The sequence below is a fragment of the Alosa pseudoharengus genome, unplaced genomic scaffold (assembly GCF_046254945.1).
Source record: "Alosa pseudoharengus isolate Yale_2024_CS ecotype anadromous, Long Island Sound unplaced genomic scaffold, YU_APseudo_1.1 YU_APseudo_1.1_scf_10, whole genome shotgun sequence".
NCBI classification, from domain to species: Eukaryota; Metazoa; Chordata; class Actinopteri; order Clupeiformes; family Clupeidae; genus Alosa; species Alosa pseudoharengus.
This window is the reverse complement of record NW_027468565.1, coordinates 35,201,289-35,227,402: the sequence shown is the minus strand read 5'-3', so window position 1 is coordinate 35,227,402 and position 26,114 is coordinate 35,201,289. Positions and strand designations below refer to the sequence as shown.

Sequence of the window (26,114 nt, the reverse complement as noted above, 5' to 3'; positions counted from 1 at the left end):
TCCCAGTAGCAACAAGCCACACTCTTTATCCAGAGCCACCTAGTGGCTTTTTCTGCAGCATCCGTGATTGATCCGTGATTATTATATTATTATACTTTTTGAATTTCCCCTTGGGGATCAATAAAGTATCTATCTATCTATCTATCTATCTATCTATCTATCTATGCTATTATGTAATACTATTCATTAAAGTTGTATTATTATTATTATTATTTAGGGAAACTGGAGATCGATTCATTTATTCCAGTGTGGTAATGGCAGCGTGGATATGACCATCTCTGTTTGATCATCATCTTGGTTTGATAATTTAATAAATGCTTCAAGCTTGTTACAGTAAAAGGGCTCATCTCCACAGAGACCACACTGAGATGGATTTGGCCATGAGTTGATTGACGCCTTTATTATTTCATGCCTCCCCGACTCCAATTTTGATGACTAATACATCAGCAGAGCTGTTTCCTGTTTCTCTGGAGATCCACACAGATAGATTGTAGTCAGCTCGTCAGCTTATGTTTCCCATGAGTCTATTATTCATCTGTTTGCCTGTGTTTTTTCCCCTTTTTCTGGAACAGTATCTCTTCAATTTAGTGGACAAAGCAAAACAAACACACAAACACTTCATCATTCTTCTAACTCCATCTTCCCAACAGATTAGTATTGACGAGGTCCAGGTTCCAGCAGACCAGTCCAGCCACAGCACAGCATGTCTCCCTAACATACTCTTCATCCCATTCTACATTCTACATGAGCGCCCAACTTCTTAATCTCTCTGCTCTTGTTTTACTGAACATAAAAAGTCATTTAATTTCCTTAAATGTGTACAGTAAATGCTGTTAGTTGTTTTTTCAAATATCAGACATCAGAGGCACTTCAGCAGACCGGTCTGTGGGTAAATTTCCAGTAATTAGACTCACTTTAGCTGTTAAATGTCTACGCGGGTTGTTGTTGTCCAACTGGCTACACTTTAAAGAAATGTAGACATTACAAGGATGGTCATTACAAAGATCCGGGCGGCTATTGGGGTGGGTAATTCTGCTGAGCATACTGCATTATAAGATGGAACGTACCAGCACAGGAAGGATGTGATAATTTGAGCCCTGGTAGTTCGGTGACACTGGGTGAACAGGGAGAAGAAGCAAGGAAGCACTCATAGCAATGCAAGTCGTGAGTTCTGTCTGTCATGTGTGTCTTGGGGTGTTGAGCAACGTTGCATGTTTCTGCAGGGAATCAGTCATGAGTCAGTGGCAGCTGAGAAATTCCTGAGCAAGCACAAGTCAAGGCATCCATGTCACCACTCACTGGTATTTTCCCCATTAATGGCACTCCCAGTGCTGGTCAGAGCATAGAATGGGATTTAACAATTATAAACCACCAATACACTTTTTGTCACATGTAGCAAATAAAATCCTCACAGATTGTCACACTAGCTGTCTATACTGTGTCTTCAATTTAAAAAAAAAAAAGATCTGGTATTTCCATACAGTTATTTACATACCCTGGCCATGTAAATAGGAAGCTAAAACGGGTGCACCTGCACACAAAGCACAGTCCCAGCTAAACGAGCACAGGTAGCGTATAGTCGCCGTTCCCAGGCAGGCAGCTCTTGCACAGGATCATTTTTTTCAGTGTTGCGTGTGGTTGCGTCTTGATTGAAAGCAGGACGAGCTAGAAGCCAAGATCAGGGAGCAGGTGTGCCTCGATCTACAGGCTTCAACTGCATTTTTTCTAAGTTCATTTATAAATCAATACATCAGGCATTTCACCATTTGACACCTAAATAGTGTTGGTGCACCGGGCAGTGGGAGGGAGCTGAGGAAAGGCAGAGCTATCACATTGTCAGGAGCACTGAGGATACGGTCCGGGTCCAGGGTCAATCACATTATCATTGTTGATCTTTCAGGTGGCGCTATAGAGTAGCGATAGTGTCCAGCGCTATACACAACTCCCCAGCTGCAGGCGTATGACTCCGTTCTTATGCAACTGCCACAGCTGCAGAAACTCCTGCGGCATTGCATGGTAACTGTTGGGGGGTTCGTTGTCATAGTAATGATGGGAGAGTGGCTTGCCATCCAGGCCATGCGGAAAAGGCCAGAAGCCGTAGACGTCCACGTGGTCGCAGAGGGAGGCGGCTAGAGTCAGCATGAAGATGCCAGTGGAGAGACGCTGAGCACCAACGCCCCGGGTGGCCCAGAAGGCACTGACACGCCGCAGGAACTCTGGGTGAGCGAACAGGAGTGTCTGATTGGCTGAGGCATCAGCGAGGGTGTGGGCAGCCCTGAAGGACGGCTCTGTGCCAATACTTGAAGAGAAGGCCGGCATGTAGATGAAGCTCCGGTCGTACACGCGCACGCTGTCCAGGAACGGCCGCCGGGACCACTCCAGACCTCCAAATCTTAGAGCACACGCACACACATACACACACAAAGACCGATTTTTATGAATCTTTAAAAGAGTGTGAAAAAAACTCTTCTAAGAAAACTCATATAGGATATGAGGGTCTGTACAAATATGTGTGTGTGTGTGGTTTGCAATTTGTGAGAAAGGACTGTGGTTTTGATTTAGTTTTGTTTTGACAGTTGCATTTACTATTGTTGAAATAATTTGGCACAGACATAGGCATTCATTGAGCCTTCCTCCTTTATTCAAGGACAAAATCAACTGAGAATTGTTGTATGTAGAAAGAACTAAAAACAAACCTATGTGATATTATCTAAGATACTTCAAAGTAACCACTTTTTGCTTGGTTGAAGGCTTTACACTTTCAGACCAAATCATGACGTTCCCTTTTGTGTTAGTGCGATAGTTATTTGAAGGAGATAGTTAGATAGTGTCAGATTGTCTATCATTGTAGGCCTATTGTAGGCCTATTATGTGCCATTGTCTTTCATTGTCTATCATCATTTGTTCGATGGCGTCATGAGGCTAGTTATGGTAACATCAATATTGTAAAAAGTTGTCAAGGTACAGTAAATAGTGAATATAACAATAAAATGTAGTGTAGTAAAGTAAGATATTTGGCCTAGAAATGTACTGGAGTAAAAGTAAAAAGTTTAACAAAATTGAAATACTCAAGTAAAGTACAGATACATGAAAAAGCGACTTAAGTACAGTAATTGAGTAATTGTACTCAAGTAATGTCCGCCACTGCATGGATGCCATTGCAGCATCTGAAAAGAGCAATATACTTTAAGTAAGGGATAATGTATAGAACGCCGGTCATTATCGGGAGAAAGGTCCCGACAGGGCGAACCGAACCCTGACGCGGAGCGTAGGGGTCTTGTTCCGCCCTGAAGGGACCTATTTCCCGATAATGACCGGTGTTCTATACATTATCCCGCTTATTACACGGCTACTTACCAAAACGACACAATAAACTCCCCACGATATGACTCTTTAGCCTACATAGCCTAGGCTATAGCCTATTTGTTACCGTTTCATCATGGCTTTTGCTGAGAAACAAATAGTTCGCAACAACACACTCTGAACTTGAATCAAACATTCTTTAGAACACAGCTGATCAACCGTCTGCTTTCACTTTTGAATGAAGTTCCAATCCTTGCGTAGTGATATGAAAGAATTGACTAAGAAGCACAAAGCCCATTTTCCTTGACAGCAGTCTGTTATACTTAGCAACGGTCTGTTATTGAGAATTATCACCCGGAGAGAAGAAATACTCTTTTCTGATTGGCTGGCGGGTGGCCTTTAATTCTGAATAACAGGACACCATTCCATATCAATGCTTATGAATGGTAACTATAACAACCATAGTAGGACGACGGTTGCAGCGCTCTAGAATCTTTTGGTTGCAGGCTTCCAAACAATGGAATCAACTGTAAACATGCTAACTGTCCAAGTTGTACAACAAGCTGAACTAGTGAGCTTCTTTTTAAACAGAACCGCGTGTTTCCAGTGTTTACAGTGGCAACCGGGTGATAAGCGGGATAACGGCCTTCGAGGTGTGTCCAGTTATACGGAATTAATGGACTTGGGCGGAGGCAACTCCCCTCCGCTGGGCGTCGGGGAGTTTTTGCCCCTCGCCCTCGTCCATTAATTCCGTATAACAGGACACCTCGGCGGCCGTTATCCCTTACTTAGCAGACCACCGAACGTTGGGAAGACCCATTCAAGTGAATGGAGCATTCTTCAGCATTATGAAGAGCCGTGTAATAATACAGTATAACCTACTGACTAGTAGTAAACCTGGTCCATTTTTAGTGAGTGCATGTGTGTGTGTGTACCTGTGTTCTATGATGCTTGGGTTTGCTGTCACTAAGTGAGTCCTCTTTCCGATATGCTCAGCATATTCTCTGGTCAGAGGAGGAAGATTGCATCTATACATGTAGACACAGACACACAAGGAGGAAATGCATTATATTTAATAACACCAAACAAGTGCAAACAAGACACTCTTTACAAAATGGAGCTATTAGCAAATTGAGTACTGAGACTGGCTTTCTTGTGTTTTTAGTTTTTGCACTTTTTCGAATGCTTTTTGTTGCCACATGTACAATACCAATCACTTGATGATGTTTTACTGGCTATATTGGCCTACACACAGACTTCTTTTTCTTTATTGAGCATTTGAGACCAAATTTTTAGTATTTCAGGGTGCTTGCTCTTTTTCCAAATTAAAATTCCAGACTTTTTCCAGACTTTTTTAAAACTGGATTTTTTTTTCTCAAGACCTTAACTTTATGTACTTGTATACTTGTGTGCCTACTTCCTACTTCATTGGTTGAGATTGTACCAACTGTGTTTATTAGAAATTTAATTTTTATAGGCTAGAATTCAATGAACAAATGCATTATTCACAGTAAATTATGCTTTTACTGATGAAAATGTTTCAAAACATGAAAATCACAAGTACATGAATTTCACATCAAACAGTGAACAAAAACTATCGGTAACACTTTACTTGACGGGTGAGTTCATAACACATTCATAGCAGCTGTCATAAACTGCACATAAAGCATTCATGACTGTTTCATGAGACATGACTCAACATTCATACCAAACCTTTCATGAATGTGGAAGACAGAACGACGAAAACTTGTCAAAATAAAAGTCCATCAATCGCAAAGCAGCATTGCCGTTTTTGTAAATATTTCATGAATATCTTATGAAGTCTACATTGCATGTCACTTTACTATACAAGTTGTGAAGTATTTGTAATCACTGAGTTTAACACTGGGAGGCAAACTAGCCTACATTCGACTTGTATTTGTGTAACCTGGAATGGTTGGACATTCCCAGTAGCAAAAGATGAGAAATTATCTGCAAAGGTTACATCATAAAACAAATACATTTTTATGAAACAAAAATTATTTGCTTGACCATGTTCTGTCTTTTTGGCATTGGACTAGCCCATTGACTCAGATGTGACATGGTCAGGTAAGAGGTTTGGAACAAAAACGGCAATGCTGCTTTGCGATTGATGGACTTTTATTTTGACGAGTTGTCGTCGTTCTGTCTTCCACATTCATGAAAGGTTTGGTATGAATGTTGAGTCATGTCTCATGAAACAGTCATGAATGCTTTATGTGAAGTTTATGACAGCTGCTATGAATGTGTTAAGAACTCACCCGTCAAGCAAAGTGTTACCAAACTATCTATAAAAAAACATGAATGGATGGATGAATGTATGTAGAATTCAGTCTCACTCACATCTCATTTTTTCTGTCCTTGACATGACTGAACTTATCTTTATGTTATCTCATTTTACCTTCTGAACAAGCTGTATCACAACACTCACAAAAGTGCATACATTTGACCTAGTGCACTTGGTTAGAACAAAAAATAAACTACACAGTATGGCAAATACTCTAATTTTTAATTTCATTTAACTTCAAATCCAGCCATAAATTCAAAAACACGCAACGACCCATTTCTGTTGACCACTAGGCTAGCTATGTGTCAATAGACCTCAGCAGTGACGAAAAGGTGCCAGACTAGGCTAAGCAAGCGTTGATTGGATATCATTCCATTAGGCTAATACAGTACGTGACCAGTTAGTAAAATTATAGTTTTATAGCCTAGCCTACCTTCCTATTTCTCATTTCAAAATGCCTTTGAGCATACTGTATGATTCTACCATAAATGTTTTCCATACTTAATTAAGACTTTCACACAAAATTCAAGACTTTTCAAGGTCTGGAAAACAGTGTTTCAAAATTCCATACTTATTAAGACTTTCAAGACTTGTGCAAGCACCCTGTATTTAATTATTAAAGGTGTTCTAAGCGATGCCACACGTTTTTTAGGCTAAAACATTTTATGTCACTTACTGCAAAGGTCCCCTAACCAATCGCTAGCTGTCTGTGTCCTGAATACACTGTAAAAAAACGTGTTCTCTGTGGACAGCCCAGGCTCCAAAAACGCTATAAGATGGAACGTACCAGCACAGGAAGGATGTCATAATTTGAGCCCTGGTAGTTCGGTGACACTGGGTGAACAGGGAGAAGAAGGAAGGAAGCACTCATAGCAATGCAAGTCGTGAGTTCTGTCTGTCATGTGTGTCTTGGGGTGTTGAGCAACGTTGCATGTTTCTGCAGGGAGTCATGAGTCAGTGGCAGTGACAGCCCAGGCTCCAAAAACGGCAACAAAAACAACCTGGGCTAACCTAGCCCATAAAAACATAACAAACTTTTACAGCAAATCACAGAAGAGAGCAAATCAATTGAAGAGTTTCAATTGCACGGGAGCAGCATGGGAGGGAGGGGGAGGAAGTAGCGAGCTAGCTCTCTGTTTTGTTTAAAAATGAACAGAAGTGACGTTACCCAGCATCGCTTAGAGCACTTTTAATAAGAATTTGTATAGTTAATATTGTATTGCTTTTTACCATGTTTTTATTTTCTATTAGGTAATTATGTGGGGTTTATATCATATTAAGCAATTATATTCCTGCCACGGGTGGTGGGTAGGCCTACTGTAGGTTTGGGAATCCTTCCCAAAAGTTATGAGGAGTAATGGCCTGAGCATTTTTATTATGAACACATCACATCTCCAGGATAGCCTAATGTTGTAGTGTCATCCATAGTCTGTCTTGCAGCATGCCAGCATCGTAACCGACAGATGTTTTTGCGGGGTTGAGGTAGCACTGGCATAGCACACTCTGCATTGAACATTACATGACATCCAGACTACTTGTCATGTCGAGATGTCATTTTAGCTAACATGGTTAGCGGTTTCTCAAACTCAATTGACACTTCACACTTCCAACAACCCACAAACATGAAATCAAGGCTACTTCTGTCTAAACTTTTGAGAGGACTAGAGACACTAAATAAAGTTTTGAGTGTGGGCGCAGTAAGCACACGCATAATTTAAAGTGGCTTTAAGCATAGAGCGAGCACATTAGTGTTTGTTAGTGTCTGGTATAACTTACAATTTTATAAGGCTATGAATATGAGACACTTTTCAAGCAGAGGTGAAGCTAAAGGTGAATAAATCTATGCTGGATCAACAGGTAAGATGGGACGGGATGGGAGTGCCATTCACCTCGGCCTCGCCTAGACTAACCCATACCTGTCAACACTCCCGTTTTTCCCGGGTTTCTCCCGTATTTCAAGGTCATCTCCCAGCACCCTCCCGTTTTGTCATTTCTCCCGGAAAACTCCCGTAATTTGCATGGCCATCAAACTTCATTTTAAAATCATTGATCCATTCAGGTTGCCAGATTGTGTATGAAATACACCCTACACATACACGATCACTTAGTTTCAATTTCAACCATTTTGTCATAGGCTAAAACCTGGCAACCCAAAACCGAAATAAGGAAGCGGGAGCCGACTGCGCAGCCTGAGTCTCGTTGTAAGCAAGCGGGCTAGTTAAATGGCCTATTCCAGAACTAGCTGTTGTGAAATTGTTGGGAATTTAATTGATTAACACATCACATAAACTGTTATTGAGTGTTGTTGATACACTGAACTTGTGCCCTCGGAACCAAATCTGACAGCAGCTTTGGAATTTTGGAAGTAGACTGCAGGCAGGCAGCTGGTGGATTCATAAGTGGCATGCATAAGGTAATGGTAAGGTAAAAGCAACGACCGAAATGCAGTGTTGAAACACGTGTATGAAACGTATTAAATATGCAAACACAGATCCGGTATAAACACTGACCCCCCCCCCCCGAAAAAAAATCTCCCGTTTTTGGAAAGCTAAATGTTGACAGGTATGGACTAACCTTTACCCGAAAACATAACCAGGGGTGCGTTTCCCAAAATCATAGTTGCTAACCTGTTATGGGAAATTGCTTTGCAACCAACAAAGTTGCTAACTTAATTAGCAACTATGGTTTTGGGAAACGCGCCCCAGTACAGCAGCTTTGAAAACCACCGATGGGCTGGAAAGTCTATACCAGACATGAAAAGTCAGGGATTTTTATCATTTTAGGGGCAAAGTCGGGGAATATTATTTCCAGCTCAAAAAAGTAAACTATTCTAGAACGCTATATGGCTGCTCTGAAAGCTTTGGTCGGTGAAGTACAGTAATTTCAGTCTAGGCCTACCATTCATCATACAGGAATACAGTTTTTTTTTTTTTGTCAGGGAAAATCAGGGAAAAGTCATAGAATTTTAGAGTGGGAACCATGACAGGTTTGTACAAACAGGTCCTTATACTGAGCGAACCTGAGGAAGCCAAACAGAGAAACACGTTGTTCGCTACCAATAAAACAATTATTAACTTCAGACCAGTATGCGTTCATAATCTCTACTTTTTAGGTCCTGACACTGACTTCCTTGACCCACTAAACCACAAGCGTACGCACACACACACACACACTCAGGAGGCTCTCGGTTAAATAATGACCAAAGAGTTAAATCAGATGGTGATATACAGTACCATTATTCAAATTAAGGCCCCATCTGTATCATCATTTGCATGGATCCAAGTAGGTGTGTGTGTGTGTGTGTGTGTGTGTGTGTGTGTGTGTGTGTGTGTAAAAGAGAGAGAGTGTATTTTTGTGCGTGATTGTATGTGTGTGCTCATCTGAAAAGGGAAATATACTTTCCCTTTTCACTTTATACCACTGCTTGCTTGGATTTCCCATTGTTATACGTTCTTTAGAACATGTAATAACCATAGGTTATTTGCACACCTATGTAGTAGCTCCATTTCTTTAATCCTCCAAACTTGTTGTGAAGTTTAAATGAACAGTCACGTCAAAGCTGTAAAATAGCGACGTTCAGAACATACCAACATTGTAGTATATGATGGAGGTGGCTTTTAGCTAGTTACATGGCAGTAGGTAAAGTAAAATAGCACTTTTTCAAAGTAAAGATTTATCAGAGATGGAACTAACGGCTGGTCTTTGGCCATAGCAACAATCAATTTAGAACTAGTAACGGCAGTTTGTCCTGCAGGTTGAGAAATGAGTTGATATGTGGCGGAAAGAAATAGTTCTACAAACAAGACAGTTTTAGCAATTAAAACATTTAAATTATAACAGCAAATGAACGCAAGTGGCAACAGTGGTATAAGCAGGATAATGGACTCCACGACGTTCAGTTCACAGAAAGAAATGCATTTACGAGGCTCCGCTGGCGTGTCGGGGCCATTTTACCAACTCGAGCGTGCATTTCTCTCTGTGAACCGAACGCCGTGTCATCCTAGTAGTAGGTTTACTAGTAGTAAACCTGGTCCATTTTTTTGTGAGTGCATGTGTGTGTGTGTGTGTGTGAGAGAGTTTTTAAAGTGTATACTGTATGTGTGTGCGTGAAAGACAGTGAGAGATTGTTCCTACTTGTGTGCATAAATGTGTTATTGTATGTTGTCTTGTATACCTGATAATGAACTGGGCTCGGTCAATCTTGTGGCCACAGCCACTGTTCTTCAGAATGCCCCCATTTCCAACCACTGCACAGGAGCTCAGACGATTTGGAAGCGGAGACTCCTACACACACACAGAAAACAAACACAAACACTTTTAAAGGGTCCCTATGCAGTTTAAGCTTAAGTTTTTCCCTACAGAGCTCCCCTACAGCTTCAGAGTACATATTTAGCGACACTCCTTGCTCGATCAGTCTGCCGTAGGGTTGCCAACTTTCTGATATGAAAATAAGGGGGGGGGGGGGGTTGTGTGTGTGTGTGTGTGTGTGAGAGAGGCTCCCCTGGGAGGGGGGGGGGGGTTACACTTCAGTACACTGGCTTACCGTATGTGTAAATAAAAACTAAATTGTGTCAAATGAACGCACTAAAATGAGTGCACTATTTACTAAAATGAGTGCATAATATACTACATTCTATGCACAATATAGTAATGAGATCATAATTGAGTAAAACGAGTGCACAATTTGGTCAAATGAGCACATATTCTCACGATACACAAAATAAATTCTTGCAATGACGCCTCTAGGGCTCCGTATTGAATTAATGTAGCCTACTATCCACTCTTTCTATTTGGTGCAAAACAAGAATCATTTCATTGCAAAAAAACTTCATAAAGAAATAACTGTTTGTAGCCTATATTCTAAACCAAACAACTCTGGAATGTATAAAACTGAACTGGCAGATATCACAGAAAAATATCTTTCGAACATCACAAACAGCTCCAGAAGCACAGCTCTGAACTAGTAGGCTAGTCTTGCACAGATGCACTTTAAAACTGAGCAAGACATGTCATCTCGCGCTACTATCAGCGTAATCTGCTTCTTTTTGCCGGCTCTGCCATGATGAATGTCTGGGAAACTCCATTGCTACATGGTTCTAGCCGGTGCCTGGCACGTATGTGTGTAGTGCCGTAAAGCAATTCCTTACATCGCGAGACGAGACTTTCTGACTTTCTGCTCAGTTTTTTCTGCTCAGACGCTAGGGGGAAGCGAGACAGCCATCATTCAACCCAGAAAAAGTCAACCATTCCAATGACTCCGAGCTGTAAAAGTAAATTAAGCTAAAAGAAACTGCATAGTTCCCCTTTAAGTCTAGTGCCATTTATAGCCCAGACGTGTGGGCAACGTGTGTTCCTGCTCTGCCCTATAATCTTGTTAGTAGTGGGCAGCCGTGGTAGCCTGACAAGCCACATTAAAATGTAGGGTCTGGGCACTCACCGTTCGCAGTGCTCAGTCCGAGAGGGCAGGATAATCAGTTGTCTATCAAATTCCCTCTGCACGCAATAGGACAGCGGCAGCGCTATGAGTCCCATGCGTTTCCAACCAGCGGAGCTATTTGGCTAGTTCAAACGTTTGCCAACTTAATAAAAGCTTAACTCGTGTCACACTGTTCGCCAGCAGCAACATCCATCTTATTTGTTTTCAAGTAGCAGGGAATTCAAGCCAAACCGTTGCAACTCTGCCATCAATCATTATGTTAAGTCCACCTAAAGACTCTATACACGATTTCATTGGTCTGAGTAAGTTTCGATTTCTGGAGCTCACAAGCCAACGGAGAGTTGCTAGACTAGCCCTGGCGCATCTAGATTTCTAGGCTACAGCCGTGGCCTACTGTGTGTACACTGTGTGCGTTTCACTAATTCACGGATTGGGATAAATGCAGAGACCAAATTTCCCTCACAGGATCAAAAGAGTATATATACTTACTTATACTATACGTATGTGTGTGAATGGGAAGTTGTTAGAATGTGTGTTTGATATTTTGTTTAGGTGCAATGTGGTAAGCCATTATAACTCAATAATGTAAATATCTGTGCAATGCAGTATTTGTAAATTTGAAGTATACAAGGATACATGGAAGTTTATTGTCACATGCATATAGTTACTGGAAGTAAGAAATGCAGTGAAATTATGTCTGGTGTCAGCCTATTTGTGCATTTATGGGGGGGGGGGGGTAAAAAGTGCAGTAGAAGAGGGGTTTAGTAGATTAAGTGGCAAGGGCTGCATAAGAAAGATTGGGGAGGATTGGGATTGGGGCACCAACAAGGAGCACCCAAGAGCAACAGGGGCAAGGAAAAACAAAGGAAGAAACCTTGGGCAGATCCACGGCTCAAGGGGCTAACCCAACTGCCAGGGGTCTTGGTGTGTGTGTTGGGGGGATGACAGGGGAGATGGGATAGTGTGCTGTGTATGTGGGGAGAGGGCAGTGTGCAATATGTGTGTTGGAGAAGCTTCCTCATGAGACAATGTGCTGTGTATTTGGGGGGGGGCAGTGTGCTGTATGTTGGGGATGTGTGTTGGAGAAGCTTCCTGATGAAATAATGTGCTGTGTATGTAGGGGAGAGGTGGGGGGCAGTGTACTGCAAGTATGGTGAAGGGACTTACTATGTATGCTGTGCATTATGCTGTGGTATGCTGGGGAGGAAGCACTAAGAGGAGGGATGCTGCTGGGCCGACTGGACAGGCCGGTAAGGAAAGCTGGCTCTGTTGTGGGAGCTTGAGTGGAGTGCAGCACTTCAATATCAGACAAAAGGACCCTGAACAAACTGATCAACATTTTGGACAATGAAGAGCATGATCAGCTGGAGACTGTGCTCACTGCTATGCACAACTGGCAGACTGAGGACGTCACAACTCTTCAATGCTTCACTAAAGGGAAGTGGACTCTCTCCTCCACTTCCATACCTCCTATGTTTGTGTACTGACTGTGCACCAGCCCACTGTTTATCCTATAACAATGTTTGTGTAACGTTACTGTCCACAGGCCCACTGTTTACCGTTTACACTGTCTACACTCTTTACTGGCTATATTAGCCCATATGCACAACCCCTCCCCCCATGCAACCAGTCTGGACTGTGGCCTAACTTAATACTTGACCAGTGGCTGTAACCCTATTACTTCAACCTATCCTGGCACTGTTATAGTTCTTATATTACTGTGTCTACATTTTTTTCGCTCATATTGTCCATAATGCTAGTCTCAAAACGTTATCCCTGCACTGTTGGACTTATTTGCACTACCACCATGACACACACTTCATGTTGTAAGTGTATGTTGTGTGTGATGTCTGTCACGGAGTAGCACAGCTCAGGTTGGGTTCTTTAGAGAGAAATTAATTGGCTCCGCCACAGCAGCACTTAAGTGCAGGATGTTTATTGTAAAAAGCACCCGACGTCCAATAGTGTCCAAGAAAAATTGTGGCATGTAAACAAGACTGGCCAATGACAAAAAAAAATAAAAATTCAATAAAAAAAAACTAATTTTAAAGAGTCCAAAATAACTGTTTAAGTCCAACAAGACAAGCAAACGAATATTCAAAGGTAATCCAACTACAGCCACAACCTGCAAAACAACTGTTTACCTGAGCTGGTACTTGTTGCTTCTCCCTCACTCTCTCTTCCACAGAATGCTCAGAGCCCAACATCTGAGATGCTCAACCCTTCCCACAGGTCATACTATCTCCACAATTAACAACAAAAATCACTAATAAACACTTTTAAACATCACCCCCACAGTCAGTAAAGAGTTCCTCAAGAATACACTCCATATGTATCATATTCATATCACTTTTCCCCTTGTAACCCTTATTACTACAGTATTTCATGAAAAAGCCCGTAAAACATAGTTTGCCCTGAACCCATGCTGCACTGCGCAGACCTGAGGCGCTTGAACTAGCCCTCAGCCCCACTGCTCGGGTTAGCCTATCATGGCGGCTCGCGCGCCATTCAACTATCCCCAAATAAATGCTGCTTGGACTTAAAACGTGGGGCGAAACGGATGACACAACAAAAACCAAAGAAAAATGGGCACACAGTAACCAGGATTTAACCTGCTCTACCCGGTGAGTGTAAGTTTATTAGTTTACAGGGTTAATATTGCCGCGGTCGGGGAAAACAGGTGCGAGTTTCAGTGTTTGTGTTCGCGTGAATGGATGTTTGTGTGTGGTCACGTGTGGCTGTTTGTTTGCATATACTAATGTTTGTTACCGTGTCTGCGTTTATCGTTCTGTGTGAATGTTATGTGCTTTTACAGTTCCTCGCATGTACTGGCGCTAGTCAAAAAGTTGGTATCTGCCACTAGCCAACTAAAGTCAGCACCCCCGCGATAGTAACTAGGGACAATTAACAAGGCGCTGTACGGAGGAGCTAGACAGAGCCCTCTGTCACATTACCTTCCCCTTCTCCTAGATTGCAGAGCATCGGCAATCTGGACAGGTAATCAGCCAGCAGATTCTGCTTTCCGGATTTGTGTCGTATATGGAATCTGTAGGGCTGTAGTGCGAGATACCATCTGGTCACTCTCGCATTGTTATCCTTCATCGTCTGGATCCATGTGAGAGCTCGATGATCTGTATCCAGATCAAACTCTCGGCCCAACAAGTAATAACGTAGACTCTCCAGTTCCCACTTAATTGCAAGGCATTCCTTCTCAATTGTGGAGTACCTTTGTTCTCTGGGTAGCAATTTACGGCTCAGATACAGTACTGGCCTTTCTTCCCCTGGCTTCCCTTGCGCCAGGACTGCTCCAATCCCCACAGATGAGGCATCAACCTGCACCAGAAATCGCTTCGTGAAGTCTGCACTTTGCAGTACTGGAGAAGAGCACAGGCATGTCTTCAGGGTATTGAACGCTCTTTCACACTCGTCCGTCCACTGCACCGGATTCCTAGCGGCTTTGCTGGTCAGGTCAGATAAAACGGCGGTACCACCCAACAAGACCGAGAAAAGACCTGACCTGCTTTCTGGTCCGAGGTCGAGAGCTGTTCTTGATGGCCTCCACCTTGTCGACTTGCGGCCGGACCTCTCCATTGCCAACGAGGTACCCCAGGTACTTGGTCTCATCCTTGGCCCACTCACACTTTTGGACATTCAAGGTAAGTCCTGCCTCTTGGATGCATTGGAGAACCTTCTGAAGGTGTTGGCAGTGCTCTGTCCAGGTCTGGCTGAAGATCACAACATTGTCCAGGTAAGCAGCACAGCAATCATCACACCCCAGTAGGACTCTGTCCATTAGCCGTTGGAACGTGGCTGGGGCACCATGTAAACCAAACGGCATCACAGTGAATTGGGAGAGCCCGAGAGGTGTTCTGAATGCTGTGTACGCCCTGGACTTTTCCTCCAGAGGCACTTGCCAGTAACCTTTACAGAGGTCTAGCGTTGTGATATACTTGGCCCGACCAATCTTCTCTAGCAAGTCGTCAATTCGGGGCATTGGGTAGGCATCGAACTGCGAGACTGCATTGAGCTTCCTAAAGTCCATGCATATCCTTAGGGATCCATCCTTCTTGGGCACAACCACAATTGGACTGCTCCACTCGCTTGTTGACTCCTCAATGACACCCAACTCTTGCATGGTCTGGATCTCTTCCCTCAGTCCAGACACCAGGGTCTCTGGCACCCTGTAAGGCCTCTGACGAATTGGAGTGGGGTCTTTCAGGTGGATCTTGTGCTCCAACACTCCAGTGCGGCCCGGTCTAGGCTGGAACAGCACTGGGAAGAGGTCAAAAACCTCCAGAAGATCTCTCTGCAAGTCCTCCTTCAAGTGGTCAAGGGTCACTGCTGCCTCTTTCCGTGGTTTCCAGGTCTGCACATCATCTCCATCTTCAACATCTGCTTCCACTTTCCGCACCATCATCACCTTGGCACCTTTTCTCTTCAGCTCTGCCATCTCCATCTTTGTATCAGCCGTGTCAGTCTTTCCTTCCTCCATCTTCGTCTCTGTGTCCTCCAACTTCACCTTTGTTTCTTCAGTCTTCATTTCCTTCCACTCCTTCAGCAGATTCACGTGGTACACGTGGTCTTGCCCTTGTCAGGGTGGTGTACCTCGCATGTGACTGGACCCTTCTTCTTAGTGATGACGTAAGGGCCTTGCCATTTAGCGAGGAGCTTGCTGGTGCTGGTGGGGAGCAGCAATAGGACCTTCTGACCTGGCTGGTACTCGCTGTGCCTGGCATACTGGTCATACCAGAGCTTCGGTGCCTTCTGCGCCTTCCGCAAGTTCTCTGCAGCCTCCTCTCGGTACTGGTCCAGGCGGTCCCTCATTCGCAGCACGTACTGCACAATTCCTACCTCCGATGAGGCATCCGCTGGTCTTTCACAGGTCGTCTTCAGTAAGTCCAATGGACCCTGGACCTGCCAGCCGTACACCAACTCGAATGGGGAGAACCCTTTCGAGGCTTGAGGCACCTCCCTGTACGCAAACAGGAGGAAGGGGAGCCATTTGTCCCAATTTTTGCCAGTGTCTGAGACGAACTTCCTCAACATGCTCTTGAGGGTGTGGTTGAATCTCTCCACGAGTCCGTCTGCGGATGGTATGGACTGGTCCGGAGGGCTTTGATTCCCAGCTGCTGGTGGAGTTGGCGCATCAGTCGTGATGTGAAGTTCGTCCCCTGGTCGGTGAGGATTTCCTTCGGGAATCCAACCCGAGAGAACAGCTGGACCAGGGCGCTGACAACCTTGGGCGTGGTGATGGACCGCAGTGGGAAGGCCTCTGGATAACGTGTTGCGTAATCACAGATCACCAGGATAAATCTGTACCCAGAGCTGCTCTTCTCCAGTGGTCCTACGATATCCATTGCGATGCGTTGGAAGGGGGTGAAGATCATGGGTAATGGGTGCAGAGGCACTCTGTCAGCTCTCCTCACAGCACCTATTTTCTGGCACACAGAACATGTTGCACAATACATACGTACATCGGCATACATTGAGGGCCAATAGAATCGTGAGCTTAACCTAAGGTAGGTTTTTTGTAGGGCCAAATGACCTGCCCAGGGTAGTGTGTGTGCGAGGTGAAGGACTAGGGGTCGACATGTGGTTGGTACAACTAGGCGTTTAACATTCTGATCACCATGTACACATTGCACAAACATTTTCTTTTCATAGTTCAAATTATCAGCGGGTAGCAGGGATTTGTTGATGAGTCACAGAGCTACCAGTATCGACCAGTGCGCGCACAGCTTGTCCATTCAAGAGAATTTCAGATTTTATTTCATCATCATTATCCCCACAGAGACGGTCCCCCTCCCTTGGTACATAGCAAAACCCAGTCAGCTTTGGTTTTCTCAGAGGACACACAACAGCTTTATTCCATGTATATTCAACATAATATGCTGACTAATGTTACTGTATATCTACAACGATCCACCCATACAACAAACACACTCCCTTTTATTTCTGGGGTAACAGATATGTGTGTGTGTGTGTGTGTGTGTTAGAGATGAGGACTCGAGTCTGAGACTCGGATTCGAGTCGGACTTAAGTCGCAAAAACAGTGACTTCAGACTTGAAGTCGCGACTCCACTCAAAAGACTACAGACTTGACTCGGACTCGAGCTTCAAGACTCGTGAACAACCTGTATACCATGCAATTATCGCCTTTTTCAGATCTAAATTTATTCATGTATTCATATGAGTTGCATGTCCCCTTTGACATAATGTGCAACGTGCATGATATATGTGTGCCCACTCACAAATAAAATAAATACATTGACCATGGCGACAACAAATCCTTCTGGAGTTGTGCCTTTTATCATTACTTTCAGTTACGATAACTTTGTGTACAGTGGAAATAAGCGAACAGCTACAGTACCCTCCAGAATTATTGCCACCTCTGCAAAAGTTGACTAAAAAGAGGAATAAAATCATCAAAGACTCTGTAGTTTTTAGATGATATAGCCTACACATACAAAATTTATTTCTGTCAATTAAACCTCTTCTCAGTGCAGAATCTGCAGATTATTTATGGGTATCCTCATTTATTGTGATGTCCAAGTTCCATGATAGTGTTTGTTTCACACATGCAGTGTGTGGTTTGGATGAGCCAGACGGGCAGCTTGCCTGTCTTCAGCTTAAAGTTTCTGTCCAAAATTGCCAGTATAATTACCAGTATCGCAACACCTCACCACACCTCTCACCTCCTGTCTTACCTGTTGATCCAGTAACAGGTTCTGGTAAAAACTGGTGCCATATGTAAGCCTTGCCTGCATTAGATTGTACCAGGCATTAGAATGCGCTTGCTCTGTGCGTAAAGCCACTAAATTATGCCTGTGCTTATTGCACTACACTCAAAACTTAATTTAGTGTCTCGCTCTCAAAAGAAATTACAGAAGTAGATTTCATGTTTGTGGGTTGATGAAGTGTGGACTCTGCTCAATTGTGTCTGAGAAACCGCTAACCACGTTAGCTAAAATGACATCTCGACATGACGAGTATAGCCTAGGAATTGTATTCGTGGTTCAGGGGTTTCTCCCCCGATTTTTGTTTTTAATTCTGGCAGCTCATCCAAACCACACACTGCATGCGTGAAACAAACACTATCACGGAACTTGGACATCACAATAAATGCGGATACCCATAAGTAGATCTGCACTGATAAGAGGTTTAATTGACAGCAAAAAATTACCGTAGCTTCACGACCGTAGCTTCACGGGTAACAAGAATATAGGTATAGAGCTAACAAGAAAATTAAGCAAAGTAAGAGGGCAAAAGGTTATCTGTGGATCGAGTCCTGTCTGCATAAAGAGGCGTGTCGTTGACGTATTGATGAGCGTAGGTAGCAACCGGCCAACAGCAGCAGAATAAATAACAGACGCACACTTGATATAAGGTTGATTTCTCCAGACTGGAATGCTCAAAAATGCTAAAAATGTACCATAAATGGTCAAAAGTGTGTGTGTGTGTGTGTGAGAGAGAGAGGGGGGGGCAGGAAAGAGGGAAGGAGAGAGTTTTACCTTCATGAGCAGAGAATAGGTATGTGGGTCAACAGTATGTGAGTGGTGGAACTCGGCGTCGTACCACAGCACTGTGCTAAGAGGGGTGTTCTGCTGGGTGACTGCGAATAGGTTCTGCACTTTGCAGCACTTCTCCACCTCGCTCCTGTTAGACACACGCACACACACACACACACACACCAAAATACAGTCTGTTTATTACACTGGTAAACTGCATTGCCATTAGTTCCTCATGCATGTGTGTGTATGTGTGTGAGACACACAGACATAACAAGACTGAAATACTTGTTACTGAAATGGTTGTGTCTGGCCACATAGTCCTTTGTGGTAGTTACATCCGTTTAGCATGTGAGCAGTTGACTGTTTCTCCTACTGAGATGAATGAGGTACTGTATACCGTCATATAGTACAGAGAGTAAAGGTCGTGCCTCAATGAGTACCAGGTCACCAAATTGTACTTGGCTTGGAGAGATTGTCTTCCAAGTGTCTGGGACTTTTGAGAGGTTGGCAGATAGGAATGGCAACACACACATACACAAACACACACTAATTTCCTTTTTGAAGAAAATTGACATCAGCATCTGTTTCCACCTACATGAGACCCATCATGAGACATGAGAAGTCACTTCATGATGAGCCCCTGAGCTTATAAACACCCCCCCCCCACACACACACACACACACACTGTTCACCAGACATTTGCTGGGAATCTGAAGTGGTCCTCGGAGAGCGATCTGTGGACCTAGGCTGAGCCCTTTATTATTATTATAATAACTACAATATGCTACAAAATATGACTGCCGCTCAGTCCTGCACATTCTCTCCACAAAAATAAATCAGTCACTAAATTTACACATAAATTAATTTATTGTATGGGCCCCCATGAACGGAATTCCACAAAACTTGGCATGCATTCAGAGGGTGTCAGAATGATCCTACACCTCCAATGTTGTGCAGTTTTGACCCTGTCAGCCAGAGATACCTGCGATTACAACAACTATTTTTTTTTTTTTTTTTTCATTTTTAACTAGGTGCCAAATTAGTGGTTATGGGATGGGTTGACCTTGAGACCAACATACTAAAAAAAGTGGTCCTCCTAAAAATATTTAAGAATATTATAACATAAAAATATAATAATAAAACTTATTCCACTGCTTGGCTGAATTTCCCATTGTCCTACGTAATTTAGAACGACCATTAACCGTATGTTATTTGCACACCTATGAAGTAGATCCATTTTTTTTGGCCGTATCACACTTGTATATTAATTGGCCGAACTCGTTGTGAAGTTTAAATGAACTGTCACGTTGCATCCGAGGTGTAAAATGCAGACGTTCAGAACATTGCAACATTGTAGCATATGACGGAGGTGGCTTTTAGCTAGATGGATGACAGCAGGCTAAGTAAAATAGCGATGTTTCAAAGCTAAAGTTCATCAGAATCTTGGGATACGCCCGCTTGACAACGGGAGAGATAGAACTAACGACTGGCCTTTGGCCGTAGCAACCATCCATTTAGAACTAGTAACGGCAGTTTGTCCTGCAAGTTGAGAAATTTGTTGATATGTGTCGGAAGAAATTAGTTCTACAAACAAGACAGTTTTAGGGATTAAAAGGTTTAAATTGTAACAGGAAATGAACACAACGCAAGTGGCAACAGTGGAATAAGCGGGATAATGGACTCCACGGTGGTCTGTTCACAGAATTTATTGCACTCCGCTTCGCGTCGGCGCCGTTTTAAAACCTCGACTGTGCATTAACTTCTGTGAACAGACCACCGTGGAGTCCATTATCCCTTACATAACTTTCAGTAGGTACCATCCTCTCTGGGCTACTAAATGTATCACCTCTTTAGGACGAGTGCAGACAGACACACATCAATGAGTCATGAGCTCAGTCTAGGCCCACAGATCACTCCCGGAGGCCATATATACAAATACACAAATCAGGTCCACACCCATCATACATGTACATATTCAACTAGAATGTATCCGAGGAACTGCGGAAGTGTGATTGCTCAGGTGCGGGAGCAGATAGTGAAATATGGTGCGTTGAACTAGACTTGATCCAAGTGGCTAGTTGCGGTTAGCCCTATAGGTCAAAGGGCACCAAATTATATGTTCGCCTTCACAATGGAGTCCCAAGTCCCTGTACCAAGTTTCTTTTTTGAGAAATGAGAGTGTCACTTAGATATGAATTAACTTCCTGTGATTATAGCGCCTCCTAGTGATCAAAATACACCAAATTAATTGTGCGTCCTCAGGATGGGGTCTCGAGTCCATGTACCAAGTTTGGTTTCTATACGTGAAAGCGTTGCTGAGATGTGAGCATACTTCCTGTGATTATAGTGCCCACCTAGTGGTCAAAAGACACCAAATTAATTGTGCGTCCTCACGATGGGGTCCCGAGTCCATGTACCAAGTTCGGTTTCTATACATGATATATATTGCTGAGATATGAGCCTACTTATTGAGCTTGAGCCTAGCAACTTACACAGGTACGGACGTTTTAGAGTTGGAACAGTATCTCAAAAGGCCTAGGGGCAGGAGCTGCCAAAAAAGTGGGCTGAAAGGAATAATAACACAAATGTGTGCTGCTTTCAGCAAGTGCAAATTGAAGCATATTACATTTACATTTATTAATTTAGCTACTTACAGTCAGTTATATTACATGGGCATTGTTATATTGCCCCCATAGCAACTCAGGGGTTAAGTGCCTTGTTCAAGGGCACAATGGTGGAAGCTTGGAATTGAACCCACAACTTTTCTGGCTATTGCATGCTAGCCCAGCTACGCTCCACCACTATGCTATACTGCTATGTATGGGGTTTTAGCCACACTCTTTGTTTGATCTGACAGTATTGTGCTGTCAGGGCCTTTTACTGTGCTCTGCCACTCACCTTGACCAGCCACAGGAGATTAACATAGCTAGATAGGGCCAAGGTACTTGCGAGGGCAGCTCAGCTCGTGATTGAAGAATACAGATTGTATTTTTTTAGCTCTGCATGTTAAGTTGAAAAATATTAGGAGGACGGCACATAGAAAAAGAAATAGTGGACAGCAAGGCCGTAGTCATGATGTCAACATTGGGGGGGACCAAATCTGTGGTGAGGTGGACCCCCAAACAGAAGCCCCCCCCCCCCCCCCCCCCCCAAATGTATACTTTAAAAGAAATTACAAACTAGAGTATCTTTTGATGACTTCTATATTACACAGAATGTGGTTCTTTGACTTATTACTTACACCTGAAGATTTTTTTAAACTAAGGCTTAGGTTTGGAGCCTAATAAATTTAGATTTTATGATGCTGGTGGCTAATCACACAATTTTAACGTAGTTTGAAGGGACAGGATTCAGTAATAGGCTCCTAAAGCAGGCCCCTCTTCTGTCTGATAGAAAAGAGAAAAAGACCGCTTCAACCAGGGTTTTCTGCTCCCACTTGTTGGGAGCAGTGGGAGCAGAAAACCCTGGTTGAAGCGGTCTTTTTCTCTTTTCTATCTATTCGTTTGTTTGTCCTGCTCCCAGGTCAGACATTTGGATGTGCGGACTTTAAAACTCCCTCTTCTGTCTGACTCACCTGATGTTACCCCTGTATGCATTAGACTGGCTTCTGACATGACGTTTTGTGCCAACATGTAGAAACACTAGGCCTACTACAGCCTTTAATTGGTGAATGGAGGTGCAAATTCCTTTCTTTGGTTATTGTCCGCGATTCACATTAACTAGGGTATTACGTATTGTAAACGTCGCCACATTTGATCACGTTTTGCCTGCATGGATGCGCGATTGAGTGCGCATCTAAATAATATGCAAGATGCAACAATTTCTAAGAGGCCTATACACGGTAATTTCTGGCATTACTACTAGCATATGAATGCATTATTTATGCTGAAAGACATGAAAGAAATGACACAGGCTTGCACAAATTCATCATTTAAAATAAAACGTTTCACTTTCGCTATCATTGCGAGAATAGGCTACAATATGGAAAATGTTCCCTTTCAGTCTGATCGGCTCCAAACATGTATGGGATTTCCTTAGCCTGTGCTACACCTTTCCAAGAAGTTTTGTGAAAATTGTTCCGGTAGCTTTTGCGATATTGTTGACAGCCCTACCTTACCGCAGTAGGGTGCAGTAAATGGAAGCTTTTGATAGCGCACGCCACTAACGAAAAACGGAAAATCACCAGGACAAACCACTCAGGGGTGTAGGCTACTCTGGAACCATAGGTCACTAATTTGTGCGTTATTTACGTTTGATTACATTTTAGATACGTGTTGGTTTCCTGTAGGCCTAGTATAGCGCTTTATTCTTTCTTTATTTTTCTATGTCCGAATATTGGGGGGGACATTTTGGTCATATTTGAATATTGGGGGGGACACGTCCCCCTCAATGTCTATGGTGACTACGGCCCTGGTGGACAGCCAGAGGCCAGAGTGCTTTGGATGCCTAGTTATGCAATGTGTTGTTATCAAATACCATAATTTTAAGTGTACCAAAAATAAACTACAAAATACAGTAGCCATGCCATAACCTGACTCTCGCCAGATGAATTTTGTTCTGCCTAGCTCCACTCATCCACTCATGTGAGTGGAGCTAGGCGGAACGAAATTCATCTGGCGAGAGTCAGGTTAGCCATGCCATGCATCAAAATAAAATACTGTATTTTAGTATTTTGAAAATACTACAAATACTATTTTAAGGGAGCATGAAATCACTGTGCAAAGTTTCCATATCTGTCTATTTAATCTATTCCTTCATCAGTAGGCTACACTGACACTGCCTACTCTGCCTCTGAGACTCTGCCTCTGCCTACAAAACATGCCATTTACAAACAGTCAACGGATCAGTTATGCTGACCTGCCTGTTACATCTCATAGCCTAAATACTGTGTCAGAGATGCACTCAATTAGTCACAACTGAACTTGTCAGGTGGTACAAAATGGAGACTAGTCTCTGACATTGTCAATGCATGCCCAGATAGCTTGATATCACACTGTGTAACGTTGTTGATCAGAAGGGATCATTAGTTGAATATAACAACCTGTGTAGGTTTTTAAAGGCAGTATGAGGCTTTCAATGCATGTAATATATTTTAAAGGAACCATATAAGATTGTGGCCAAAACTGGTACTGCAATTACTTTCAAATTACTGTAGAATGGTGTATGTATCCCCCCTCCCCCTTGACTCGAGGTTGCCAACCCGGATGCCGAAACACTACTGACTTCGTGATTAGTAGGTAGGTAGAGGGTGGCACATTAGGCCAAAACACAACATGACATGACAAAACACAACATCAGTTGAGGGCTGCAACTTTTTTTCAATGACAATATCCTGGCTGGACTACTGTTGTCAGTGATATAAGTATTTGAAATGAACATGATTTCTTAATGTCTAGTGACATATCAGGGCCATTTTATGATTAATTGAAATACATTTATACATATGGTTCCTTTAAGTCAATTTATCAATTAGTTTCCACAAAATTCACCAGAAGTCATTTAAGGGGTTATTTTTCAAAAATATTTATGGGGCCCAAATTCTCCATCAGCAAATAATTAGCATTTTTGTTTTTAACCGTGACCACCTATTTTTGAATGGCAAAATATGCAAGACAGCAAGGGACAAGTTGTGCGTGTGTACTGTGTATGGTAGTGGGCCTATTTGGAAGAAAGTCCAGGGTCTTTTTTAGTCCCAGTCCATCCCTGTTCTATAGGCCTAGTTTTGAGGAAAATACCTTGCATGCATCCACCTTGAAAACACAAACTGATCAAATTGGCTTATGGGCCCATCCCATTTATGAACAGAAGTCCTCATATATTATGTACACATCAGTGGCCACACTGACATGTCTCATGTCTTGAATTTCCCCTTGGGGAAGTATCTATCTATGTTTTCTACAGTTAGGAGGTTAATCATTTATATTTTTATGTGTTTGCGTTCACCATATTATTCAGTAAATGTCAGCTATTAACTTAATTCCACACCACGGTACACCTGTCTGCCAGACACCCAAGACGTCCGAGAAGCGACGCTGGCTGAACACGGAGATTATTTCACATGGATGCATGGCTGGTTTGACGTGCCGTGGTTGAAGGGGCGCTGCGCGACCTCTCGTTGTAAATGGGGGTTGTTCTCCGTGAAGCCCCAAGGACAATGGCTGGCCTCAATAGCCTGTCCTAATGAATGAATAGTCCATTTCGAACACATTTACGCTACCACAGCCCGACCGGTCTGTTTCTTGTGTTTTTGCTGTTATACAACATAAGGTTTTAGGATAATATATACTCGTGCATAGCTGTGCTTTAATGAGCGCGCGGCTGCGGACGTTACGCGGGGTTGTTTTATCTGACTGGTATCTTATTCCTCATCACGGCATCGCAATACATTGTATTGAAGCAGTGGTTAGGCTACATACCTGAATGCCTCGTTGTTCGTGGCATTTTTCCTCCACGGAGACTGCTGCTGGATCTCCCTCATGAGACTCCTCAAGTCAATGCTCCGGTTCTGAATCCAAAACCAGCACAGCGCGAGTACAACCAGCACTATCGCCAGCCAGAGGCACTTTCGCGTGCACCTGAGAGGCGTCATCCTCATATAACGGGTAGGCTACTCACGATCCGGGCAGATATCCGTCATTTGATTTGGTGACAGACAGGCAGCCAGACAGACCAGTTAGCTAGTTCTGCAACACTCTTTCAGGCGCCATAGACATGCGATCGTGAGGAGGATCACTTGCAGCTGCTCTGCAGAGATTCTGTATCCATCCAGGCACACTTAAATTCGTTTTACCGTAAACCTACGCCCCCACACACACATTAGCTCTCCAGAATGTGTCCTACCCAGACAGCTCCCCAATAAATTATTTATGTGCAGAAATACAGCTGAACGAAACGAAATTGAGTGGACACATCTGTTCCGTTATTCCCGTGCTGTCCTCCCCGACAGCAGACGAGCACTGACGTCACATCACCAGGGTCTCTGAGTTGTGCTCCGGCTCTTTGTATGGAGGAACGACGCGGTGCTGGTGACGCGCGCGCACTGCGCTTGTGTGCACGATTAAAAGAGGGATTAGATTAGCCGCCAAAGTCCAGGCCAGAAAACACACACACACAAACACACACACAATCCTTGGATGTATCATCTATATTCCATAATTCCCTTTCCCATCCAAAGGTCAAGATGTTTTTGTTTCTGAGAGTAAATTAGCACATAATAACAATTGAAAGCAGGGAATAGTGGAAATTACATATATTTGTTGTCCTTTTTTCTTTCTTTTAAAAATGCTTTGCTTAATAACATAAATAAATACATTAATTGGTCCACTTGGTCTGAGTACCGAGTATTTCCAGCCAAATAATAACACAGTGACAGTATAGTTATTTCATTAAATGACACATGTTTATACTCCCTCACAAAAATGTAATGTTTGCGGCAGATTTGCAGCAAAATTGTGGGTGATTTGTGAGAAACAAATGAGTTCACTGGAAAATATTGCCAGAAGTTTGCCAATGCTGGCCGCTAAAAGCAAACAATGAGAAGTTTGATAGTGGCAAATGT

General features: G+C 43.1%; 1 protein-coding gene across 1 annotated transcript; it reads right to left on the bottom strand.

The window, feature by feature from the left end:
* Positions 1-385: 385 nt before the first annotated feature.
* Positions 386-25,468, bottom strand: LOC143106604 (alpha-N-acetylneuraminide alpha-2,8-sialyltransferase-like). The gene is made up of 5 exons (XM_076270963.1): positions 24,973-25,468; positions 18,557-18,701; positions 9,783-9,892; positions 4,239-4,331; positions 386-2,392 (listed from the first exon to the last, which is right to left on the bottom strand). The coding sequence occupies exons 1-5, from the start codon at positions 25,149-25,151 to the stop codon at positions 1,933-1,935; spliced, it is 987 nt and encodes a 328-aa protein (XP_076127078.1). The 5' UTR covers positions 25,152-25,468; the 3' UTR covers positions 386-1,932.
* Between the last annotated feature and the right edge of the window lie 646 nt (positions 25,469-26,114).

What these genes read in the sequence shown, in the direction of transcription:
- LOC143106604 (XM_076270963.1), bottom strand. Translation starts at nt 25,151, where the DNA reads ATGAGGATGACGCCTCTCAGGTGCACGCGAAAGTGCCTCTGGCTGGCG. An exon ending in CCTATTCTCTGCTCATGAAG is followed by an intron (nt 9,893 to 18,556) that starts GTAAAACTCTCT and finishes GTGTGTGTGTAG; the next exon opens with GAGTCTCCGCTTCCAAATCG. An exon ending in CGAGCCCAGTTCATTATCAG is followed by an intron (nt 4,332 to 9,782) that starts GTATACAAGACA and finishes CTACATGTATAG; the next exon opens with ATGCAATCTTCCTCCTCTGA.